This window comes from Electrona antarctica (genome assembly GCF_951216825.1).
Source record: "Electrona antarctica genome assembly, chromosome: 24".
Classification (NCBI taxonomy): domain Eukaryota; kingdom Metazoa; phylum Chordata; class Actinopteri; order Myctophiformes; family Myctophidae; genus Electrona; species Electrona antarctica.
Genome location: NC_136803.1, coordinates 5,211,974 through 5,236,220, shown reverse-complemented (window position 1 = coordinate 5,236,220; position 24,247 = coordinate 5,211,974). Strand labels below are relative to the sequence as shown.

The following is a 24,247-nucleotide window of genomic DNA, read 5'->3' as shown; positions in this document are numbered from 1 at the left end:
ATTGTAACATGTCCTGGCATTCAAGTTAAATAGTTTCTATGAAAACATTGACCCACAGACACTGGTGGAGGTAGTCCTGTTTTGACAGTGAATAGCTGATGGCGTGCACTTAGCCACTTATACCCACTATAAAAGTATACAAATACTTAGTTGACTGTGGTCGGCTCTGTACTTGGTCCACTCTGTTTTCCCTCTGCAACAAATATTTTTTCTGAAAACAAGTGATGTACAGCTAACAACGCCTCACAGCACAACCATTATAAGATATTTATGACGATTGTGAGGGAGGGATGCTAGGGTTCAAGTGGTTGAACATTTGTTTTTCAAGTGTTCTGAATTTAGCAAAGGCTACAGTTGGGTGCCACCGATATTGTCCCTTATCATTTGACCCATTTAGGCCTGACCTCAACATTTTAAAAAATCCTTCTAAATCCTCCAGTTTTCTGAAATAAATATGTTCAAAAATAGCAGATCTACAAGCTCATAGCGCGCCACTCGGTGGCGCGCTATGAGCTTGTAGATCTGCTATTTTTCAATAGCTAAATTATAACATAATGTTTAAAACACCAAAAGGGGTTCCCGCCCAAAATGGGTTAACTGTCCTTTTGCGCAGATCACGCAAACCTCAGCAAAAAGAAAAGGACAATATCGATGGCCTCCAACTGTATATCTGCATTCTGGCAGGCAGCGGCAGGATATGTGTAAGCCAGAGGAAGGAGACAGGTTTAAACGCTATAAAGATGCATATTAGAAATGCAGAAAACCTGCCATTTTTCTATTGAACCATGTGTTTGGAATTAAATGTATTTGTAACGTGCCATAATACGCCAGAATGTGCCAATGTACCTAAATATAAAGTGTAATGATAATAAGTACGTCAGAACTAAAGACTTAGATGACTCCCAGTTCCTGTTCAAAGAGATAGGAATCTTGTCTTGTCAGTCAGAATTTACTGCCCGGGGATGTTTCCAAGATGGCGTCAGAGTGAACCAATTTAAAGAGACTGCTCTAAGCCTTGTTTGCAAGCATTGTCTGACGTCAGAGCGCATGTGTTCACTGCGTCTGTTTAGGACTCTAGGTGAGGTATTTTCAGTTTCACAGCTCAACAATGCAGTCAATGACTGACATATGATGACGCGTCGATGTTGTCAGTTACTGGGCAGTCGGACGTCAAGAACTTCCACAGAAAAGGGAGGTAGAATCTCAAGGGAAACTGTACCGGATTGCCTGGTTGAGTCACCATTATAAGGAAATGTGCCCATAATTAATTGCATTGTGCTCGCTCATACATACAGTAAGTTACAATAGCAACATGATTTTTAATATGGAAGGTTAATTTCCCCCCCACACAACGCCCATATCCCCCCTCCCAACACAACAGTGGTCCCCAGGTTGATTCTCAGTCAGGGTGGTGGTCCCTGGTTCATAATCAGTTGGAAACCCCTGCTCTATGCCCTACCAACAGACATCAGAATGTCTTCCAAACCGCCACCGCACCTGTCTGCAACTTGCTATAGTGTTGATGTCTTGTATATTATTGTACGTCTTTAAATATCTGAATGCAGGACCACAATGGAAAGAAGCCCTTAGGGCTTTTTGTGTTATCCCTCTATCACTATTGTATAATTATCATACTACTGTAGTATTTTGTGAACTGATTTAGGCTGCCAGTCTGAACATAAACTAAGATGCATCTATTTTTCCACAATGCTTCACGACCACATGATTTCCAGAATGTGCTAATTATGCACACAGATTAAAACCCATTTTGGGCGCGAACACCTTTTGGTGTTAGCATTATGTTATGCTTTAGCTATTGAAAAATAGCAGATCTACAAGCTCATAGCACGCCACCGAGTGGCGCGCTACGATCTTGTAGGTCTGCTATTTTTGAAAAATCGAAGAACGACATAGAAATAGAAACATAGCTTTTTCAGAAAACTGTCAGGATGTAGAAGACATTTTTAGAATCTGATCTCAGGTCAAAATGGGTTAACACTTCCTACTGCCGGGCACTTCAGGTGCCGATGATACTAATTAAGGCTCTGTTCCAGTTACTGTGCAGTGCTTCTCAAACCTTTATATTTCTGAGAGTGTACAAATGGAACCAATGAACCCTTACATGTCCATTTGGTTCCATTTGTACAGTTTCTACACCCATTTGTACACTTAAGTTAGACTTAACTTACACTTAACTCCATTTGTTACACAACACCCGTATGGGGTCATTTGGAACCCACTCAAGGACACTTTGAGACCCACTGGTGTAGCAGAGTGTTTCCAATGAGCCAACAACCAACATACACAACAGCAGCAGCAGTGCAGCACCCTGACTCTGTTTGACCAGAATGGAACAGAGCCTTCATTAGTATCAGCGGTAACACCTGTGAAGGAAGTAGGGCCTAAGTTATTTTCTAAAATGGCGTGCGTGTCGTGCATAGAGCCCATTGCACCTTCAAATGTGCCGTCGTCTCTGTAGAGCGCCGCCTCCCGCGGCCGCCCCCACAGATCCTCGTCGTCTTCTTCCGTTCGGCGGACGGGGGGCGCGGAGGAGGACGTGATGGAGTAGGAGTTGAGCTGCGAGTTCTTCCTCTGACAGTGCCGAAGCAAACTGAATTCCGGATACCATAGTTCTAACAGTTCGTCCACGCTTCTCGCCGTCTCCAAACTTAGCCGGTCGTTCGCCGCTCCGGGAGGAGCCTACACGGGAGAGAAAGAGGGAAGAGGAGGTGGTGAGGTGTTGGAAAACTCCAAGGGTGCTTTGACGTTGGCAACCGCACACTTTTTATGGCATGGCGTGCAAATCTGTATGTCTCCCGTTTGTACAGTACTGTATGTACTTAATGAATGTAATTATTATGAAATTCTACGAAATTCTACGAAAGTCAATAAGCATTGTTTGCAACTACTACACACACTAACATCAAGTCGATTCCTTAATGACTGGAGACCGGTCGCTCTGACCGGTCACTCTGACACCGATTATCAGTAAGTGTTTTGAGAGACTACAGACTACATCTGCTCCGTACTGCCTGCCACACTGGGCCCATGGCAATTTGCTTATTGCCAAAATCGATCAACTGACGATGCAGTTGTCTTGGCCGTATATACACTCTGCACTCTCCCACCTGGACAAGAGGGGGAAGAACAGATGTGTACGGATGCTCTTTGTGGACTACAGTTCTGCCTTTAATACCATCATACTGTACCAACCAGACTGGACACGAAGCTCAAGGACCTAGGCCTGCACTCGACCATGTTCAGCTGGATACTTGACTTTCTGTCCGTCCGCCGTCAGGTGGTGAGGATGGGCGACATCACGTCGGACCCCCTGACCCTCAACACAGGAGCCCCCCAGGGCTGCGTGCTGAGCCCTCTACTCTACTCACTGTACACACACGACTGTACAGCCACGCACAGCTCCAACGTCGTGATCAAATACGCGGACGACACAACAGTGATGGGCCTGATCGGTGACGATGACGAGACGGCCTACAGAGCAGAGGTTCGAACGCTGACACAGTGGTGCCACGAGAACAGCCTGGCTCTAAACGTCAGCAAAACCAAGGAGCTGATCGTGGACTTCAGGAGGCCAGAGAGAGAGCACGCACCTATTGTCATCAATGCATGGTGCTGCAGTGGAGCAGGTCAGCGACTTCAAGTTCCTCGGGATACACATCTCGAGGGACCTGAAGTGGGCCACACACACAACCAAAGGGACCTGAAGTGGGCCACACACACAACCAAAGGGACCTGAAGTGGGCCACACACACAACCAAAGGGACCTGAAGTGGGCCACACACACAACCAAAGGGACCTGAAGTGGGCCACACACACAACCAAAGTGGTGAAAAAAGCCCAACAACGGCTCTACTGCCTGAGGCGCCTGAAGAAGTTCAGAGTGAGCCCCCCCCCCCCCCCCCCCCCCCCCCCCCCCCCCCCCCCCCCCCGCATCCTCAGAGCATTCTATAAGGAGAGTGTTCTGACGAGCGGCACCACTGCCTGGTTCGGGAACTGCACCGCTGCAGAACAGAAAGCACTGCAGAGAGTGGTGCGAACAGCACAGCGCATCGTGGGAGGGGAGCTTTCCCCGCTCCAGGAAATACACGAGAGACGTTGCGTGGCTAAGGCTGAAAACACCATCAGGGACATCCATCACCCCAGCCAGCCATAGCCTGTTCAAGCCGCTGCCGCGCCCACGGCCGGGCAAACGCTACATGAGCATCAAGAGCAGCACCTCACACAAACGGATTATACTGTAATGTAAACGAGAGCTTTCTGCACCTGGCAGTTATGACCTGGTATGGCAGTCATTCTTGTTTTTGTGGTTAAAAACTAGACACTCAGGCATGAGGGAAGCATGAGTTCAAGTCTATTGCTCTCCCCATGTCCCCCATATATGGGGACTAGGTTGGCGGAGGGTGTGTAGAGCCCAGGATCACATTAGATAATTGACACAGGGGTGAAAAAATGGGTTACAAAATCGTGGGATAAAGATTTTAGATTAAAAAAAAAAACTAGACGCATAATTCTTAATGAATGTGCAAATAATTGGCGGGTTTGTATTCTACAATTACAGATGATAGGAGTCAAAATGAAACAAATGATAAAACACATGAGGAAACACTACACCGTACAATCAACTGATCATAATGTATACACTCAGAGCTAAATGAACACTGAGGAATCTACTGGGTGTCTGTCCTGGATGGTTTCCAGGGTAAATTTCCCTTGTTCCTCGCGGCTGAATGAAACATGGAATGCCACAGCTGCCAATGTGTTGTAACACGTTGCCGTTGGCTACTACTCTTATTATGGATTAGTCTGTCCTTTCTTCACCCACTCTCACACACGCACGCACACACATGCGTGCGTGCGCACACACACACACACACACACACACGCAGGAGCGCTGCCTGGCATTCGGGTCCTCGTAGTCGCATATCTTACTGGATATTGAATAATACTTTTGCTAAACAATAAAACATAACAAACCGTGGCATTCGTGAGGGCCCATGTTAGCCAATAGCCCTTGGATTCTTATCAACGTTTCAACCCCAGTGGGTTCTATGGACGCACGTGCGCACGCACGCATGCCCACACGCACGCGCGTGAGCGTTGCATGCAAGCATACGCGCAAGCATACGCGCAAGCTGCGCTGCTTTCCTTTATCTTTTCATTTTTCCTCGCTCAGACACAGACTCCCTGTCTGTCTGTCTGTCTATCTATCACCATCCATCATTTCAGATACAGTATTACACTAACAGTGGCGCCATGTTTCCCTGAGCAGAGAAAGATAACAGAAAGTCAGCAGAGCCTACAATGTGCTGTGCTTTACCAACAATCACCTAATTAGTTACCGTTAGCGGTCTTTAAACTGCCTCTTGTCAGTCACTCTTATTATTTCTGCTCTCGTATCTCAGCACAGAAATGTCACTCACAGGCCCAACTTTATTATTATTTTTGCAACGTTTATTGATGCAGGGAATGTGAGCCGTGCATGTATTTGTAACATGTTTGATATGGGTGTTATGTTCCCCCATGTCTCACTTCTACTGTTTGCTCCTTGGATTGGGCCCTTTTTTCGGCTGTGAAATGAAACAGTCAGTTGGTAGGCTATTTAACACTATAGTGGTTAAGTGCTGAATGCTATGTCATTGTCATAAGTGGTCACTGTCCCTTGGCCCTCAAGCACCGTCTGCCAGCTGGATAGCTACATCCACATTAACCCATTTACTGTAGGCCTGACGTCAAAATTAAAAAAATGTCTTCAAAATCTTTTTGACAGTTTTCTGAAATACCTATGTTTCTGTATCAGTGGTGCTCAATATTTCATGGCAAGGTCCCCAAAAATCATATGTATTTGGCCACCGACCCCCATCTGAAAATATGTTGTTCCAGGAACCCCTCAGAAGCAAAGATTTGAGTTAAAAATGTTCGCTCTGAAAAATATATATTCCAAATTTGCGCCACATTTTCACGATTTTTCAAAAATAGCAGACCTACAAGTGGCGCGCTACGCTTGTAGATCTGCTATTTTTCAATAGCTAAATTATAACATAATGTTTAAAACAATCACTGGTGAAAGCTTCAGCTCTCACCATTGTACCCTCTATGACAGCGTATAGGCTGGTCCTCCCTCTCTGAGAGGAGATCCAGGCACTGGCACCAGTTTATTTTTAAAGCTATTGATGGGAAGTTACCACCCTAGCCTGGCTAATAAGCCAGACTCAAATCACACTGTCGTGTGGTATTTGAGTCTGGAGATGCTGTGTATGGATCTTGTTTCCCGGGGGGCGGTTTCAAACATTTTCTCCTTGACGCAATTGGTTAGAGCTACTGTCAGTCAAAGGTCTTAAGCATTGAACGTCACTGTACCAAAGCCCGCCCATATTGCATACCGTGTCCCGACGATTGGCCACACCAGTTCTCTGGTGTAGGAAATGGGCGTACAATTGAGCCTCTCCAGACCGTAATCCGCCGGCAGGCAATTTTTGAGTGGTGCAAACCACTCCAACAACTGGCTTTGTACCCGTGTAACCGTGTTTGTTCGTACCAAAAAAATCACACCCGTGTGAACTGAGTGGTGTAAGGCTATTATATAGCCTGATCAGGTCTGATCTGACGTAATGAAATCACACCCGGATGTGATTTCACAACTGGCTCTTTTTGTGCAGAAAAAATGACCATGGTTGCTACGGTCATCCAGTTCACCCGGGTGTGATTTAATTACGTCAGAAATTATTTTGAACATAGCAACCATGCTCATTTTTTTCTGCACACAAAAGCCAGTTGTAGGAGTGGTTTACACCACTCAAAAACGAGCATGGTTGCCATGGTTAGCAACCAAAAAAACGAGCATGGTTGCTATGGTTAGTATGTGACGTCACTAAATACAACAATAAATGTTGTATTTAGGTGCACCACTCAGTTCACACGGGTGTGATTTTTTTTTGCCAACGGCTGATTCGGTCTGGCTTATTAGCCAGACTATTACCACCCTACATCACGTTGTTGCTAAACTGGAAAATAAATACTCAGTACTCGGTAGTCAGACCCGTTCAAGTGTCTGAACTGGGGAAATCTGCTTTCTGCTTCGATGCCCCTACTTCATGGAACACTACAACAAACACTAAAGATTAATACCCCAATATCCTATGGACAATTTAATACCCTGCTTTTAAATCTCCCTACCTCAATATTGTGATTGTTTTTAACGTATGCTTTATTTCACTGCTTGTGTGTCATATCTTTATGCCTTACTTGTAGATTTGTTTTTTTACGTTTTATATCTGTCTTCATTTTTGATTTTGTGTATTGTGATCTCGGCAGCACTACAAATGAGGGCGAACTGTCATGATCTGTCTCTCCACAGACCATGTCAGCCCTGGCCACTCCCACATTCCATTCCTTCACTGCAGTCCCCTTCACTCACCTGTCTCCAACTCCCTCGTCATCCCACCTGTGAACACTTCTACAATCAGCCTGCCCCCTATATCACTGGACTCATTGCAAACCACATTTGTCAGTTCATAGTTTTGTTGTAGCAGATGCATGTTCCTGGTTTTCCTGTTGTTCCTGGTTTTGACTTTTGGACATTTATGATTTGATTCCTGATTCCTGCTTTCTACTCAAGTGTGAGTTTTTTTCCGGTTTCCTGTGTTCTACTCTAATGTGAGATTTATGCCTGGATTCCTATTTTCCTCATTAAATACTCTAAAATCAACACTGTTTCCTGTGACTCTGCATATTGGGTTCAAATCACTCTGCACCATAACAGTATGAACTGACCATAAAGATGAACCCAGCAGAGTTACGAGTGTTGACAAAGAAGGTGTTGCTCTTTGAAAGTGTGGTGAATCGTCTTGTGGCCTCTCCTCCTAACCTGCGTGCTGAACTTCTAAAGGAGATTTCAGTCCAGCAGCAGTGGTTTACAGAGAGGCCATGGACAAGCCATTGTGTCCCCCATTTTGATGTGGTTTGTGGGAGGCTTAAGAACTTTGACACCAGCTCACTACCACATGCTTCCCAGCCAGCTCCTCATTTTGTTAGGGTTGGAGTGATGAGCCTGCGTCCCGCTAGCCTGGATGCTAACCAGCAGGGCACCCAGTCTATGGATTATTTTTCCCATTTTCGAGGCAATGAAGTTCATTCAGAACAACTTCATGCCACTAATCCGTTTTATGGCACCCGTCTGGCTCGGGGAGGTCCCCGTTGCGTCAACAGGCGGGGGGGTGTCTCCCTGGGTCTCCCAGTCACCAAGCCCACCCGGCCAGCCTGTCCTGACAGTGTGGGGAACCGGGTGCCTGCTAGGAAAAGGCATGGCCGCCTACACCGCCAGGAACCTCCACCCAGCCTGCCCAGCTCTCCGCCGTCCTGTTCAGGCCACCCACCTGAGACTCTGTGCCCAGCCCTGGTCTCCGCCGCCTGCAGCTCCGCCTCCTCCGCCTGCAGCTCCGCCTCCTCCGCCTGCAGCTCCGCCTCCTCCGCCTGCAGTTCCGCCTGCAGCTCCGCCTCCTCCGCCTGCAGTTCCGCCTGCAGCTCCGCCTCCTCCGCCTGCAGTTCCGCCTGCAGCTCCGCCTCCTCCTCCTGCAGTTCCGCCTGCAGCTCCGCCTGCAGTCCCGCCTGCAGCCCTGCCTCCAGTGTCTGCAGTTCCACCTGCAGCCCTGCCTCCATCGTCTGCAGTTCCGCCTGCAGTCCCGCCTCCATCGTCTGCAGTTCCGCCTGCAGTCCCGCTTCCAATGTCTGCAGTTCCGCCTGCATCCCCGCCTCCAGTGTCGGCAGCTCCGCCTGCATCCCCGCCTCCAGTGTCGGCAGCTCCGCCTGCATCCCCGCCTCCAGTGTCTGCAGCTCCGCCTGCATCCCCGCCTCCAGTGTCTGCAGCTCTGCCTTCAGCCCCGCCACCTGCGTTGGCAGCCCCGCCTCCTGTGTCTGCAGTCCCGCCTGCAGCTCCATCTCCTCTTCCTGCAGCTCTGCCTGCAGATCTGCCTGCAGCCCCGCCTCCTGCGTTGGCAGCCCCGCCTCCTGTGTCTGCAGTCCCGCCTGCAGCTCCATCTCCTCTTCCTGCAGCTCTGCCTGCAGCTCTGCCTGCAGCACCTCCGGCGTCGCCCTCCGAGCCTGCAGCACCTCCGGCGTTGCCTTCCGAGCCTGCAGCATCTCCGGCATCGCCTTCTGAACCTGCAGCACCTCCGGCGTCGCCTCTGTCTGCAGCATCCCTGGCGTCGCCTCTGTCTGCAGCATCCCTGGCGTCGCCTCTGTCTGCAGCATCCCTGGCGTCGCCTCTGTCTGCAGCATCCCTGGCGTCGCCTCTGTCTGCAGCATCCCTGGCGTCGCCTCTGTCTGCAGCATCCCTGGCGTCGCCTCTGTCTGCAGCATCCCTGGCGTCGCCTCCGTCTGCAGCATCCCTGGCGTCGCCTCCGTCGGCAGCATACCCGGCTCCGCTTCCAAGGTCCTCCGCCTCGTCTCGGCCTCCAGGCCGCCCTCCTGACGGCGCCTCCTCCGCCTCGTCTCGGCCTCCTGGCCGCCCTCCTGACGGCGCCTCCTCCGCCTCGTCTCGACCTCCGGGCCGCCCTCCGGATGATGTCACTGCCTCATCCCAGCATCCTGGCCGACCCCCAGATGGCGCTCGTTCTGCCACCTCCCATCCTCCTGGACGTCCCCCTGAAGTCACCAGCCCTGCCTCTGGCCGTCATCCTGGCCGCCCCCCCTGAAGATCCCCTTTGCTCTGGTCCTGCGCCTCAGTTTCCCTCCTCCAGGCCCCCTCCACCCGCCCTGCTCGTCCCTTGGCAATGTTGTGGGACGTCTGGTATCCGTCCCTTGAGGGGGGGGTACTGTCATGATCTGTCTCTCCACAGACCATGTCAGCCCTGGCCACTCCCACATTCCATTCCTTCACTGCAGTCCCCTTCACTCACCTGTCTCCAACTCCCTCGTCATCCCACCTGTGAACACTTCTACAATCAGCCTGCCCCCTATATCACTGGACTCATTGCAAACCACATTTGTCAGTTCATAGTTTTGTTGTAGCAGATGCATGTTCCTGGTTTTCCTGTTGTTCCTGGTTTTGACTTTTGGACATTTATGATTTGATTCCTGATTCCTGCTTTCTACTCAAGTGTGAGTTTTGTTCCTGTTTCCTGTGTTCTACTCTAATGTGAGATTTATGCCTGGATTCCTATTTTCCTCATTAAATACTCTAAAATCAACACTGTTTCCTGTGACTCTGCATATTGGGTTCAAATCACTCTGCATCATAACACGAACCTCAATGCTTTTTAGAGAATAGATAAACGTCTCAATTCAATCAAAACATTTCCAGTCGGCCACTGTGTGATTTATCCAGACTCTGATCATTCCCCTGCAGCAAGCCAAATGTCGTCATGATGACGTCCGGCTCCGACTCCTCCGGTGACGTTCAGGACTAGGCCAGATCACAGCCCATATGGGGATGATGTTTACGTCATTTCCAGGACGTCTTCACCAGTTGAAATAATATAGCTTATTCTGGGCCAGATTTGACTAGTTATGATATGACTTAAATTGAACTGACCTCGATCAGACTCTCTCTGCTTCATCCAGGGGCGTCTGTGTGAGTGGGCAGAATTTATGTTGGTTGAAATCAGGTGATATTCTGGGCCAGATCTGACGTCCAGGTCCTGGCCATGATGGCTGGGTACTATTTATTTAAGGAGCCTCGCATCCAATATATCAGAACTATACTTCGCCAAAATGCGACATCACCTGTGGTTGGTTTGTGTGCGTGCACCTGTCAGACGGCCTGAGATATTTGCACAATTTGTCAAGTAAAATAATGTCTTTTCTGCTCAATCCCATTGTCACATATATATACTTATAGTAGATCGTGTCCCCCAGGGGTCTGTACTCGGACCTTTAACGATATTGACAATTTTACCTCAGTGTCACGTACTAAACATAGAGGTACTAAAGCTAAACCCCAGGGTGGGAAAGAGAGCTCTTTGTCTTGGTTCCCAGGAGGAAAGATAGAAACCTGATCTTCCTTTCCTTTTCTTCACCCTCGCTTTCTCCACTCCGTCCTGTCTCCCTGTTTCTGGCGTTCCTTATGCTACGAAGGGGTCACACACCTTGAGGAAAAGGATGGCACGGCGCCAGCAAAGACACCTCCGTGCTGTTCCAGTACCACCTCAGCCTCCTGATCCAAGCATCACATGTCCACACTGTGGCATGGTATGTGGCGCCAGAATCAGGCTTCATAGTCATCTACGGTGGCATCGTCGCCAGCAACGATGACCACTGCCAAACCCACAGCACAAGGAAGCTACGTCATCTTCGACAACGATAGACTACCGTCCGTGTGTGTGTGTGTGTGTGTGTGTGTGTGTGTGTGTGTGTGTGTGTGTGTGTGTGTGTGTGTGTGTGTGTGTGTGTGTGTGTGTGTGTGTGTGTGTGTGTGTGTGTGTGTGTGTGTGTGTGTGTGTGTGTGTGTGTGTGTGTGTGTGTGTGTGTGTGTGTGTGTGTGTGTGTGTGTGTGTGTGTGTGTGTGTGTGTGTGTGTGTGTGTGTGTGTGTGTGTGTGTGTGTGTGTGTGTGTGTGTGTGTGTGTGTGTGTGTGTGTGTGTGTGTGTGTGTGTGTGTGTGCGTGCGTGCGTGCGTGCGTGCGTGCGTGCGTGCGTGCGTGCGTGCGCAATGCAAAATAAACTTCATAGCAACATTTTTATTTTTAATTCAAGTCTCCTGTCATGACTTGAGAGAGGTCACCACTAGATTTGTCATTGGTCCATTTTTATGCCCAAACCTATCTCTCTGCCAGAATTTGCATGCGCGTGTGCGTGCGTGTGCGTGTGCAGTCTGCATCCCCTCCCAACAGGAGATTACATGACATGAGGTCATCGCTCATGGGAACATGAGGTCATGTTGGACCAATAGCTTCCAGTCTAGTCCTCTGGGGTATACGTTCAAACGGTCCATCATCGCTTATTATTTCACGGCATGCGCACGCACGCACGCACGCACGCACGCACGCACGCACGCACGCACGCACGCACACACGCACGCACGCACGCACACACACACACAAACATGCGCACACAGCATGCGCGTGTACACGTTTTGAGATTGTAGGTCTACTTTTGATGCTTTTGAATTTGAATCCTGTCTCTTTCTACCTTTTATCTTTCAGCTAAACCTGTGCTTCTCAAAGTGGGGACATGATTGACAGCAAGGAACCAAATGGACCCGTACAGGTCTGTAACTCAGAGAGTGTATACTGTAAATGGAACCAAATGAACAGTACAGGTCTGTAACTCAGAGAGTGTATACTGTAAATGGAACCAAATGGACCCTTACATGTCTGTAACTCAGAGAGTGTATAAATGGAACCAAATGGACCCGTACAGGTCTGTAACTCAGAGAGTGTATAAATGGAACCAAATGGACCCTTACAGGTCTGTAACTCAGAGAGTGTATAAATGGAACCAAATGGACCCTTACAGGTCTGTAACTCAGAGAGTGTATAAATGGAACCAAATGGACCCTTACAGGTCTGTAACTCAGAGAGTGTATAAATGGAACCAAATGGACCCTTACAGGTCTGTAACTCAGAGAGTGTATAAATGGAACCAAATGGACCCTTACAGGTCTGTAACTCAGAGAGTGTATAAATGGAACCAAATGGACCCTTACAGGTCTGTAACTCAGAGAGTGTATAAATGGAACCAAATGGACACGTACAGGTCTGTAACTCAGAGAGTGTATAAATGGAACCAAATGGACCCTTACAGGTCTGTAACTCAGAGAGTGTATAAATGGAACCAAATGGACACGTACAGGTCTGTAACTCAGAGAGTGTATAAATGGAACCAAATGGACCCTTTCAGGTCTGTAACTCAGAGAGAGTATACTGTAAATGGAACCAAATGCAGTTCTGTAACACAGTGTATAATTGGAACCAAATGGAGCATTACGGTTCCATTTGGTACCATTTGTACATTCTGTGAGTTACGGGGTGGGGTGGGGGGGTTTGAGGCGGGGGGGGGGGGGGGTTTGCGGCGGTGTCCATGTCCTAATGACCACCAAACGGGCTGGTCATTCTGTGAGTTACGGGGTGGGGGGGTTTGAGGCGGCGGGGGGGGGGTTTGCGGCGGTGTCCATGTCCTAATGACCACCAAACGGGCTGGTCCTTGAAGTTAAAACGTTTAAGAATCACAGATGGATAACACATCCATTGCCAATTTCATTTCACAACTTCAATGACATCAGCATTGTTCTCTGTGATGGTGAGTCATTTCACCACAGGGATTCCTGTCAGTCTGACCATCCAGACTGATTTGTTTAAATTAGATTGTGCTATAAGTGCCCACACCATAAACCACTTTATTTCTTAATACATTGTCAGCTTTTATTTTCATGCATTCGTTCGTTCATTCATTCATTCATTCATTCATTCATTCATTCATCCATCCATCCATCCATCCATCCATCCATCCATCCATCCATCCATCCATCCATTCATTCATTCATTCATTCATTCATTCATCCATCCATCCATCCATTCATTCATCCATTCATTCATTCATGCCAGATACCCTTTCATCGTATTCAGGAGTCAGGACACCAGCTGAAGTCACACGCTATCTTTAACGCAGCTTGTTGGCTTCACCCCAAACAGGTCATTCACCATTGACGTCATACACACAAATACGTGTCCGGCGAGAACTGGGACTAACATGACTTATAGCACGATCCAATTCCACGAAAACAACAATGTTTTCATCACTGAATGATGGTCTGGAAGCCCTGTGGTAAAATATATCACTGTTACACATAACAATGCTGACATAATTTTATTAGGGGAGGAACAGCTTTTCTTTTCTTTTTCTGTATGCAGGAAAATTACAATAAACTAAATCTTGAATGAGCGTCAAAGTGTTGAAACGATACTGGCAGTAGATCGTAACATGGGGCTGAAAACACCACATACTGAAGCCAACACTAATGATGAAAACCTCTCGGTTCACATTTGGACGTCAACATTAATACAATGTGTTTGGAACACCTTTTAAGCATGTATGCTGCATGTACTAGTCTGTAACTCAACCTACTGTTGTGCTGCCTGTGTGCTAACTTGGGACGTCCTCCTGTGTTCCGTTCATGCTCAGCACCTATGGTGAATGTTTTCAATCTCCTTCACACTTGTCTTAAAAGACCACTTCACCACTTTTCAACATCTCTTCATATAATTGGTCCTCACTAATGTTCATGATAAAACACCACCATTTTTTTCCTACTCAGTCTGTGTCTCATAGGAGGGCTTTGGGCAGTTCGGACACCCGTCCACCAGTGACATCATCATTAGGCAGATGTTTTTTAAACAAGAATTTGTTTTAAAAATATATTTAGATTTTTATTATCGTGAGAACGATGGCTTCAACTTTTGCATTGCAACTTTTCAGGAAAAGTAAGCCTGCCGTTTCTATTAGCTTGGATTCACCATCGATGATGTCACTGGTGGACGGGTTTCTGAACTGCCCACAGCCTTCCTATGAGACACAGACTGAGTAGGAAGAAATTGTGGTATTTTATCATGAACATTAGTTAGGACCAATTATAGGAAGATAAGTTGAAAAGTGGTGAAGTGGTCCTTTAACAAAGCAGATATTCTTCATCATCGACAGAAAAACATTCATGTTGTTGATATACACAGCGCTGCTAAGTGTTAATTTTACTTTTATTAGTGTACTGCAAATATGGACCATTAGGTCCACAACTCCACCTGGGTTACATTCATTGGTGTAAGGAAATCTGATCAATTAACCCATTTTGACCTGAGATCAGATTCTAAAAATGTCTTCTACATCCTGACAGTTTTCTGAAAAAGCTATGTTTCTATGTCAGTCGTTCTTCGATTTTTCAAAAATAGCAGACCTACACTCGGTGGCGCGCTATGAGCTTGTAGATCTGCTATTTTTCAATAGCTAAAGCATAACATAATGCTAACACCAAAAGGGGTTCCCGCCCGTTAAGCTATAAATGAACCAAGGCTGACATCATGATACTCCAGAATCTGGCTTCTGTCAGTGTTCCAAAGAGACATACTCACAGAGAAGCATGGATTAACTGTGGATTAGTGGAAACCCCTAGACAAATCTAACTTCTTATTCTAAAATGTCACGTTTAATAACAAAGTTTGGCTATTGTTTTCTGGAAAGCATACCTTCATTTACCAGCTCAGTGGCCTTGTGGTTAGAGTGTCCGCCCTGAGACTGGGAGGTTGGGGTTCAATCCCCGGCCGGGTCATACCAAAGACTGTAAAAATGGGACCCAATGCCTCCCTGCTTGACACTCGGCATCAAGGGTTGGATTGGGGGTAAGTCCCTGTGACATACTAGCGTCATGTCCAGGGGGTGTACTTGTACATCAAGCTGCCTCACGCTACAGAAACAGGAGATAGGCTCCTGCCCTATGGGCCTCATGGCTCAGCAAGGCTACTTACTTATACCTTCATTTACTGTATACAGTATTGCATGGTCTATTATTATTAATTACTAGAGCGGTGCCCGTGGGGCCTCTACAGCGGTGCCCGTTGGGCACTGGCCTACTTGGAACGATGCAAGTTGGAAATGCATGCCCCACCCAGATATGACGTCAGAATGATGTCAGAACAGGCCAGCTCCATATATGGACACTGACCAGTGGCCCTGTCCAGGGCCCGGGCAGAGGCCTTTTGTGGCGGTTCTGTACAACCGTGGGTCCGACCGACTCGGCACCGGGGCACTGCACCCCCTGTGGTGGGGTGGAGGAACGCGTGTGTCGAATTTGAAGTCGTGGGGCGAACAGTTCTCAAGTTACGTGGATTACAATTTACAGATGTACAGACGGACACACAGAGACTTGGTGCATTTATATTTATATTATTATTATTGTCTCCACCAGGCCGAAGGCATGGGGAGAGAGTATGTTTTGCACTCCGTCCGTCCGTGTGTCCGTGTGTCCGTGTGTGTGTGTGTCCGTCCGTACGTCTGTGAACAGCTAATCTCCGGCACCGTTAACCCGGCAGCAGAGAGTACACTGGGTTACCCAGTGTACTCTCTGCTGCCCCATCTGGCGGAGTCGGGTTAGGTTTCAGGCAGAGTAGAAAGAAATTGTTATCATGAGCATTGGTAAGGACTAGGGATGTGCCGATGAAACAATTTGGCCGATATCGATATCCGATATAATTAATTGCCATTATGGCTGATAACCGATATAACCGATGTCGATATTGTATTTAAAAAATATAATTATTTTGGCCATTCTGAAAAAAGGCTGAATTTGAAAAAAGCAATGCCTCTTTATTTATAAGACTTTTTCAGGCTTTTTTAAATTAATTTTTCAACATAATTATAATAAAATTAATGAATGAATGAATTATTATTTTACCGATTACTGATTAATTGGTTTTCGGCCAATACCGATGTGTTTGCCGATTAATCTCCCATCACTAGTAAGGACCAATTATATGAAGATGGGTATGAAAAGTTGTTCTGCTATTTTAAATATTTGTTTAATAAGACAACTAAAATAAAAACATAAAAACACCTTTAAATATTTTATTTCTTTCATAAATAAAAAGGTCTTTCACTCAATAGGAACTACACCTGTCGCAAGTTGATGATGTCATAAGTCCAGATGGTCTAGCCCAGAGCCATAGAGTAAGGCCTGACTCACACCTTCGCATCTAGAATACAACATTGTTGGATGCTAGATGCATGAGACTTGTTTACTGATGCAAGCTCGCAATGCATTTCCAATGGAAGTCACATGGTTTGACACAACATTTGTGTTGTACGGCTTTCGGCTGTGTTTCGACTGCCCCCCACCCCCTCATACAACACAAATGTTGTGTCAAACCATGTGACTCCCATTGGAAATGCATTGTGAGCTTGCATCAGTCAATAAGTCTCATGCATCAGCTATACATCAATCTGTTGCGAAGGTGCGAGTCAGGCCTAAGACAGAGTTCTGACAACTCCGTTCACTTCATGGGGCTTCAGTCCAATGGTGGCTCTTCTACATATTCTATTGGCGAAGAGCATTCCTGGACCGGAAGTTGGCAGAAATGCATTGGACTCAGGCAACAGCCCAGCTTTAATGATCTTAAATCCCTTTATTTTAGATTGTTTTTTAGTAATAGTACAACATAAACATTACATAGGCTTTAATTGTCACTGTACACTACTTTAAAACAGTTGTCATGTTGCACACATGCCTAAAATTGCTTTTATTTGCGCCGCCCTCGTTGAAAACAATGTATTTCAAACTCCAGCTTGTCCCAGTTCAGGCTGCATGAACAGCGCTCAGTTTTCTGCCCCCTCAATGTCGTAACTGTCTTACTCTATGGCTCTGGTCTAGCCCTATGGAATGTATGGAATGCATATGCTAATAAAAAAACAACTTAATACTTCCTAAGGAAAATATGAGCATCAAGTAGCTCAGGGGTAGTGTGGCTGGATGGCAACCGCAAGGTTGCCAGTTTGAACCCGGGCTCCCCCAGAGTTGGTGTCGAAGTGTCCTTGAGCAAGACACTGAACCCCTAATTACTCCTGATGTGCTGGTTGGTGCCTTGCATGGTTTCCACCGCCATCGGTGTATGAATGTGTGTGTGAATGGGTGAATGTAATGCACAATCTCTTTAAAGCACCTTGGATAAAGGCGCTATATAAATGCACCATTTACCATCAAAGCAATATTTTAAATACTTTTCTATTAGCAATTGCATTCCATATATTCCATAGGGCTGGACCACACATGGACATATGACATCATCAACTTGCGACAGGAGCAGTTCCTATTGAGTGAAAGATTCTCTATTTATGAAAGAAAAAATCACACCCGTGTGAACTGAGTGGTGTAAGGTTGATTCACCTGGAGTTTTTGTCCGATGTGAGGTATTATATAAGGTAAGGTATTATATACCCTGATCAGCTCTGATCTGACGTAATGAAATCACACCTGGATGTGATTTCACAACTGGCTTTTTTTGTGCAGAGAAAATGACCATGGTTGCTACAGTCATCCAGTTCACCCGGGTGTGATTTAATTACGTCAGAAATTATTATGCACACAAAAGCCAGTTGTAGGAGTGGTTTACACCACTCAAAAAAATATTTAATATGTTTTTAATTTTTAATTTTAGTTATAGAGGGCAGTATAATGTTTTAAGGCATATTTATCTTATCAGCCAGGGATCCTTTTAAATGAATGAGTCTGTCTAATGGTCTTAAAACCGGCTGTCAAAAGGTCTGGATCCTCACAGCTTTCAACTGCTATTGCTAACACTCTGCTGTGTCGTCTTAGCCTGGTTTCCAGCCCATAGACCCCGCCCACTCGACTGAGCGCACACTCTCAGAGTCTGACAATCAGGCTAGTGTCGTCTGTCATCTTGAGACACAATTTTCAAATGCTTCCGCCTGAACAGTCTGCTGAACAGTCTGAACAGTCTGCTCTTCAGTCTGAACAGTCTGCTCTTCAGTCTGAACAGTCTGCTCTTCAGTAGCCCTGATGATGAGCAGTGGTTGCTTTACTTAACCCATTTAGGCCTGAAAAACATTAAAAAATGTATTTTTTTTAAATGTAATTTTTTCTGAAAAACCTCATGTTTCTACATCAGTGGTTCTCAATATTTCATGTCAAGGACCCCAAACATTATATGTAATATGCCGCCGACCCCCATCTGAAAATATGTAGTTCCAAGATTTGAGTTTAAAACTGAAACTCTGAAAGAATATATATTCAAAGATGTGAGGGACATTTTTCACTGTTTTTCAAAAATAGCAGATCTACAAGCTCGTAGCGCCTGCTATTTTTCAATAGCTAAATTATAACATAATGTTTAGAACACCAAAAGGGGTTCCCGCCCAGAATGGGTTAAGTAAAAGTGTTAATACTGCAATGTAGAACTACTCCGTTACAAGTAAAAGTCAGGAATTCAAAATGTACTAAAAGTACAAAAGTATTGGTGTCAAAATGTACTTAAAGTACCAAAAGTAGAAAGTACTCACTACGCAGAATGTCCCATTTCAATGTCGCATTGTGAGCTTGTAGGTCGGCTACTTTCAAATGGCCGCGATGTATATAGGGCTGGGCTGAAGTGGGTAATACATGTTTTGTAATAATAATAACTAAAGTTTTAAAATAAAATAAAAGTACAATATTTGCCTCTGAGATGTATTGAGTGAGTAGTATTGGAAATTGGAAATACTTAAAGACCTGATGATCATGTTTTAGGGTGTAAAAAAATCATGGCACTCCATCTTTAAAGGAGCATTCAGTGATTTGGGTGATTTGGAAAAAACTCTGGTCCGCCCCGGTAACAAGATGTGCACATGCACACGCTCTACAGTGGGGGAAGTACAACAGACCAACAGCACGTGCACCAAGGCCCGCCCCACTCGATCATGATTGGAGGAAGGCCCCTCTCATCCTGATTGGATGACGGCTTTGCCACCCAAAGCCAAAACCGAAACTAGGGTTTTTTGACCCCAGGGAGGAACTCCTTGTATGGTCAGCACACTTTATAGTAGGGAGGATTGTCCAAAAAATAAGTGATATTTGAATTAAGTGAAATCACTGAATATACCTTTAAGTAAAGTACAAAATCGTACTCAAGTACAGTACTTGAGTAAGTAAATGTAGCCTACTTAGTTACTTCCCACCACTGACAATGAGTAGACAACTAGTAGGTTTCAACTAGTTGTTGAAACTTCCGTTTCGCCAGTGCAGTTGCATAATTAACTCCTACTGGAAAACCAAATGAGTCAAAGCCTAGTTTAGCTGCTTAACAAAATTGAAGGGAGGAGGAGGGGGAAAAAAAGAATTTTAGAGATATATTAATATTTTTATGAACACTGCACCGTGATTGGTTGAGTTACCCTTCCGGTCTGCGGAGCATAATGACAGCTTCCTCTTCTCAAATTTTACGAGACAGAATTATAGACTGTAAATATGCTACTGTAGCGTTCAAAGGTTTGTGGTGGAATTGGCTGGCCTATTTTCAAGTGAATGCATCATGCAGTGTGAAATGTATTAACCCCTTTTGGTGTTTTAACTAGCATTATGTTATACTTTAGTTATTGAAAAATAGCAGATCTACAAGCTCATAGCGCGCCACCGAGTGGCGCGCTATGAGCTTGTAGGTCTGCTATTTTTGAAAAATCGTAAAAATACGGCACAAATCTTTGAATATATATTCTTTCAGAAGACTTTTTTTGTATTTCGACGTCATTTAATCCTAAATGTATTAAAGCAGTGGTTCTCAACCTTGTTCTACTTTTGAATAACTGATGTTAAAATACAGGAGCGTAGACCTGCCCCCATCCTATTCAGCTATGCACAATAGGCCTATCTCACAGCCCGCTTTCCACGCCCACTTCCGGTAAATAGTGGTGTCATTAACATGAGCATTTACACGTTTTTTTCTCTGGAGAATCTAAGTACATTTTCTAATGTAAAAATGTGACAGACCAATATTATTATGAAGCAAACAAGATGGTAAATCAGGTCGAACAGATAGAACAAACCTTACCTTGAGAAAACAAAAGTTGTAGACTTCTTAAATTACCTCTGTTAACATGTAGTGTCTATGGAGTGACGTCACGCTATCGCCACTAGCCCAGAAAGGGGGCGTATTTAGGGGGGCGGGGAAATTCTGTGAGATAGGCTTATTAACACAGGAGGGAAATTTAATTTATTCAATAATGCTGCTGCTCTGATGAGAATCAGTCTAATCATCGCAACTGATTTCTAATTTGATTCATCCGATTCCGTTCTCAAATCTTCTATTAATTTAACAGCTAGGTGTACTGTCATGCTCATTGCATCATGGTTGGAGTGCCTATATTTCAAGTTAACCAATTGCTTGGTCAGAAGAACTACCTGTAGTAATATACATTTTTCATTCCACTTTCGTCTTTTTTGTTATTTTTTGGGGCGACGACTCTATGTACCTCTGTACCCATGTACCTGTCTAGATACTTCCTTAATGTTAACGAAGTCCACACCCACAACACCAGAGGGAGTGCAACGAACCATGTACAACCCAGATTCGGCACAAACAAGGGACTAAATTATTTTCGCTCCTATGCCACCAAAATGTGGAACGCCCTACCAACAGTCATTAAGACATGCGAATCCCTTGACTCCTTCAAAACCGCTCTCAAAGGGCACCTACAGACGGCTGCAATTCGAAACTGGCCCCCGTAAAATCTGAATCCACCCCCATTCCCCCCCCCCCTTTTCCCCTCACTGTATATGTTTCTTTTCCCTTTTTACCTCCATTATGATGAATTCCTGTTCTGTTCTTTGTCTATAGAAGTGTCTATATGTACGTCTCTAAATGTTTTGATGAATTGAACATGGTGGACCCTCTTGTAAACAAGTGTAATGCTTAATTGGGTCGTCCACTCACAGTTAACAGCCTTTGTATTGAGTTTGTGCTTGAAATGTACTGTAATTCTGCAAACTGTTAATAAATATTTCAATCAATCAATCAATCAATCCTCAAGTACCACCAGTGGTAAACGTTGAGAATCACTGTATTAAAGAATACGGAAGGTTTACCTCAGTGCCCTGCATGTTGTCTCCAGTCTCGTAATATTCCTTATACTCCTCCTGTCCGAAGCACAAATGACTGACTTTGAGAATCCATAGGAACACGGCTAGTATCCACATAGTGGGAAGAGAGCGGGGAGAGGAGGAAGGCAGCGTAACGATTGATCAGGGATGCAGAGAGAGGTGATGATGGGGAAGAGAGGCGTAAAGCACGGTGGGAGTAAGAAGAGCTGTAACTGGGTCCGCTTCGGTCTTCTCTTCTCCGTCTCATGTCTTCCTGCTAGCCGGGAACATACTTGGTTTTGAGGCCCGGGAGGACGAGGCTTATTACCAAAAGGCAAGTTATTAAGCAAAACATTTTGACAAAACAAAAATATAATCCTCTTTGATTTCTTGTGTTCAAAGACGCAGCGTTTCCTCTCGGTCCTCTCTTCATAGAAATGTATCCCTCGTCCTCTTTTCAGTCTCACTCCATCCTTATTCTGCAAACTTTCGCTCGCCGCCAGAGCCAGTGAGGGTTGTTGTGTGTCGGGTAGTAGAGCGGTGCTTCGCTGCTAAATTGGTTAAAAACAAAAAACAAAACATAAATAACTGTCACGAGAAAGGAAAAAGACCCACAATTAAGTACATTTCCTGTCGGCAGGCAGCTGGTCCAGTTTTAATGCAAGTCAAATGACCTTGCATTTGAAACAGGAACTCTTCAATCTGAGTCTGTGGTGGAGTGTTGTCATCCCGAATGCCTTCATAATCTGTTTTTCCAGCGCTTGTCCTTTGTTTTATCCGTGTCTGACTTTCTTCACGCTTTATCTCTTTATTTTGTGTCCTCTCTCCTCTGTCCTCTCTCCTCTGTCCTCTCTCCTCTGTCCTCTCTCCTCTCACACAGATGTCTTCTTTACTCTCTCCTTCCCTCTGTTTCTCACGGTCACTCCACTCTTCTCTCTCTCTCGTTTTCTTAAGTTGTTGTTTCCTTCAGAAGACTGCGTTTTTCATTCAGGCACTCTTTAAAACATGCTGCGTCTTAAGGATGGAGCACAGTTTTGTCCCACATTGTAAATCCATCCTAACCTACTGTTGGGGTACTTTGATCTCAGAGAGAGAGAGAGAGAGAGAGAGAGAGGGAGAGAGAGAGAGAGAGAGAGAGAGAGAGCAGGTATGCAGAGCTACAAGAGTTTATTTCAAATAAACCTGCACAAGAAGAACTGTAAATGTACCAAACGGCTTCCTTGCTTAGTCTTCAGTGCGTGCCGTGTCCGAGGGGAGCGAAAGAGAGAGAAAGAAAGAGGGAGGGATGCGTCCAATAAGTCCAAATAAATCTCTGTCCCGGTGGGCTGAATGAAGGAGTGGATTGCGGACTGAGATGTTTCTACATGTGTGAACACAGCTCTGTACTGACGTGGTCTCTCTCTCTCTCTCTCTCTCTCTCTCTCTCTCTCTCTCTCTCTCTCTCTCTCTCTCTCTCTCTCGCTCTCTCTCTGTCTCTCCCTGCTGTCCTTCCCTCACTCTATGAATGGGAGGAGCTGCTGTGAATGTGTGTGACTGCAAGCACACACACACACACACACACACACACACACACACACACACACACACACACACACACACACACACACACACACACACAGTAGTACTGTAGTCTGTATATGTCAAAGGTATTGCTACTGTTTACCTGATGGGGAGAGAGAGTGTGTGTGTGTGTGTGTGCGTGCGTGTGCGTGTGTGCGTGCGTGCGTGCGAGTCGGACGGACCTTGTTATCTAAGCTCTGAAACTCAGATTTGTGTTGAGCTTATTTATACATTGAGGTTACTATCAAAGCATACAGTATAGTTATATGTATTTGCCAATGTCTGAGTTTAACCAAATTAATGTGAACAGTGCCCCCCCCCCCACACACACACACACACACACACACACACACACACACACACACACACACACACACACACACACACACACACACACACACACACACACACACACACACACACACACACACACACACACACACACACACACACACACAATCAGCCTTTTATCAAAAGCCAGTCTGTGTACTTCCTATAGCTCCCAGTATGTTCTTCTTATCGCTCTGTGTGCACGTGCGTGTGTGTGTGTGTGCGTGCGTGCGTGCGTGTGTATGTATGTGTGTGTGTGTGTGTGTGTGTGTGTGTGTGTGTGTGTGTGTGTGTGTGTGTGTGTGTGTGTGCATGCGCGTGTGTGTGTGTGTGCATGCGCGTGTGTGTGTGTGTGCGTGCGTGTGCGTGTCAGTGGGTGGGTGGCCGGCCCAGTGTGATGTCTAGAAACTGGAGCTCTCTTCCTTGCTTCTCCCTGGGGTGGTCCTTTGATCAACCCCCCCCCCCCCCCCCCTCCCCCCCCGATGGATTACACACAGTAAAATGCTCAGTATTGGTTTAACTCTGGGTGTAAAAATTTAACATTTTCTGGGTAGGCTGTGTGCGTGCGTGTGTGTGTGTGTGTGTATGTGTGTATGTGTGTATGTGTGTATGTGTGTGCGTACTATTCACAGCCCCGAAACCAAGACGAGACCTTACATACCTCAGTGATTCCACTGCCCTAGGGGGTTGTGTGTGTGTGTGTATGTAGGTTTGTATGTCGCAGTTAGGGAAACGTGCACACAGGTGCGCACAAACACAGGTGTGTGCACTACTACTATGTCTGTGAGGAA

General features: G+C 45.9%; 1 protein-coding gene across 2 annotated transcripts in view; it reads right to left on the bottom strand.

Annotated features, from left to right (window-relative positions):
- Positions 1-22,931, bottom strand: part of LOC306917299 (vascular endothelial growth factor C-like) — a 47,781-nt gene extending 24,850 nt beyond the window's left edge. For both annotated transcript variants that reach the window (XM_079495446.1, XM_079495447.1), the window contains exons 1-2: positions 21,573-22,931; positions 2,454-2,700 (exon numbers count right to left, since the gene is read on the bottom strand). In XM_079495446.1, coding sequence (XP_079351572.1) covers positions 2,454-2,700; positions 21,573-21,683 — 358 coding nt within the window. In that variant the 5' untranslated portion in view covers positions 21,684-22,931. The remainder of the gene's footprint in view (positions 1-2,453; positions 2,701-21,572) is intronic.
- Positions 22,932-24,247: the final 1,316 nt, after the last annotated feature.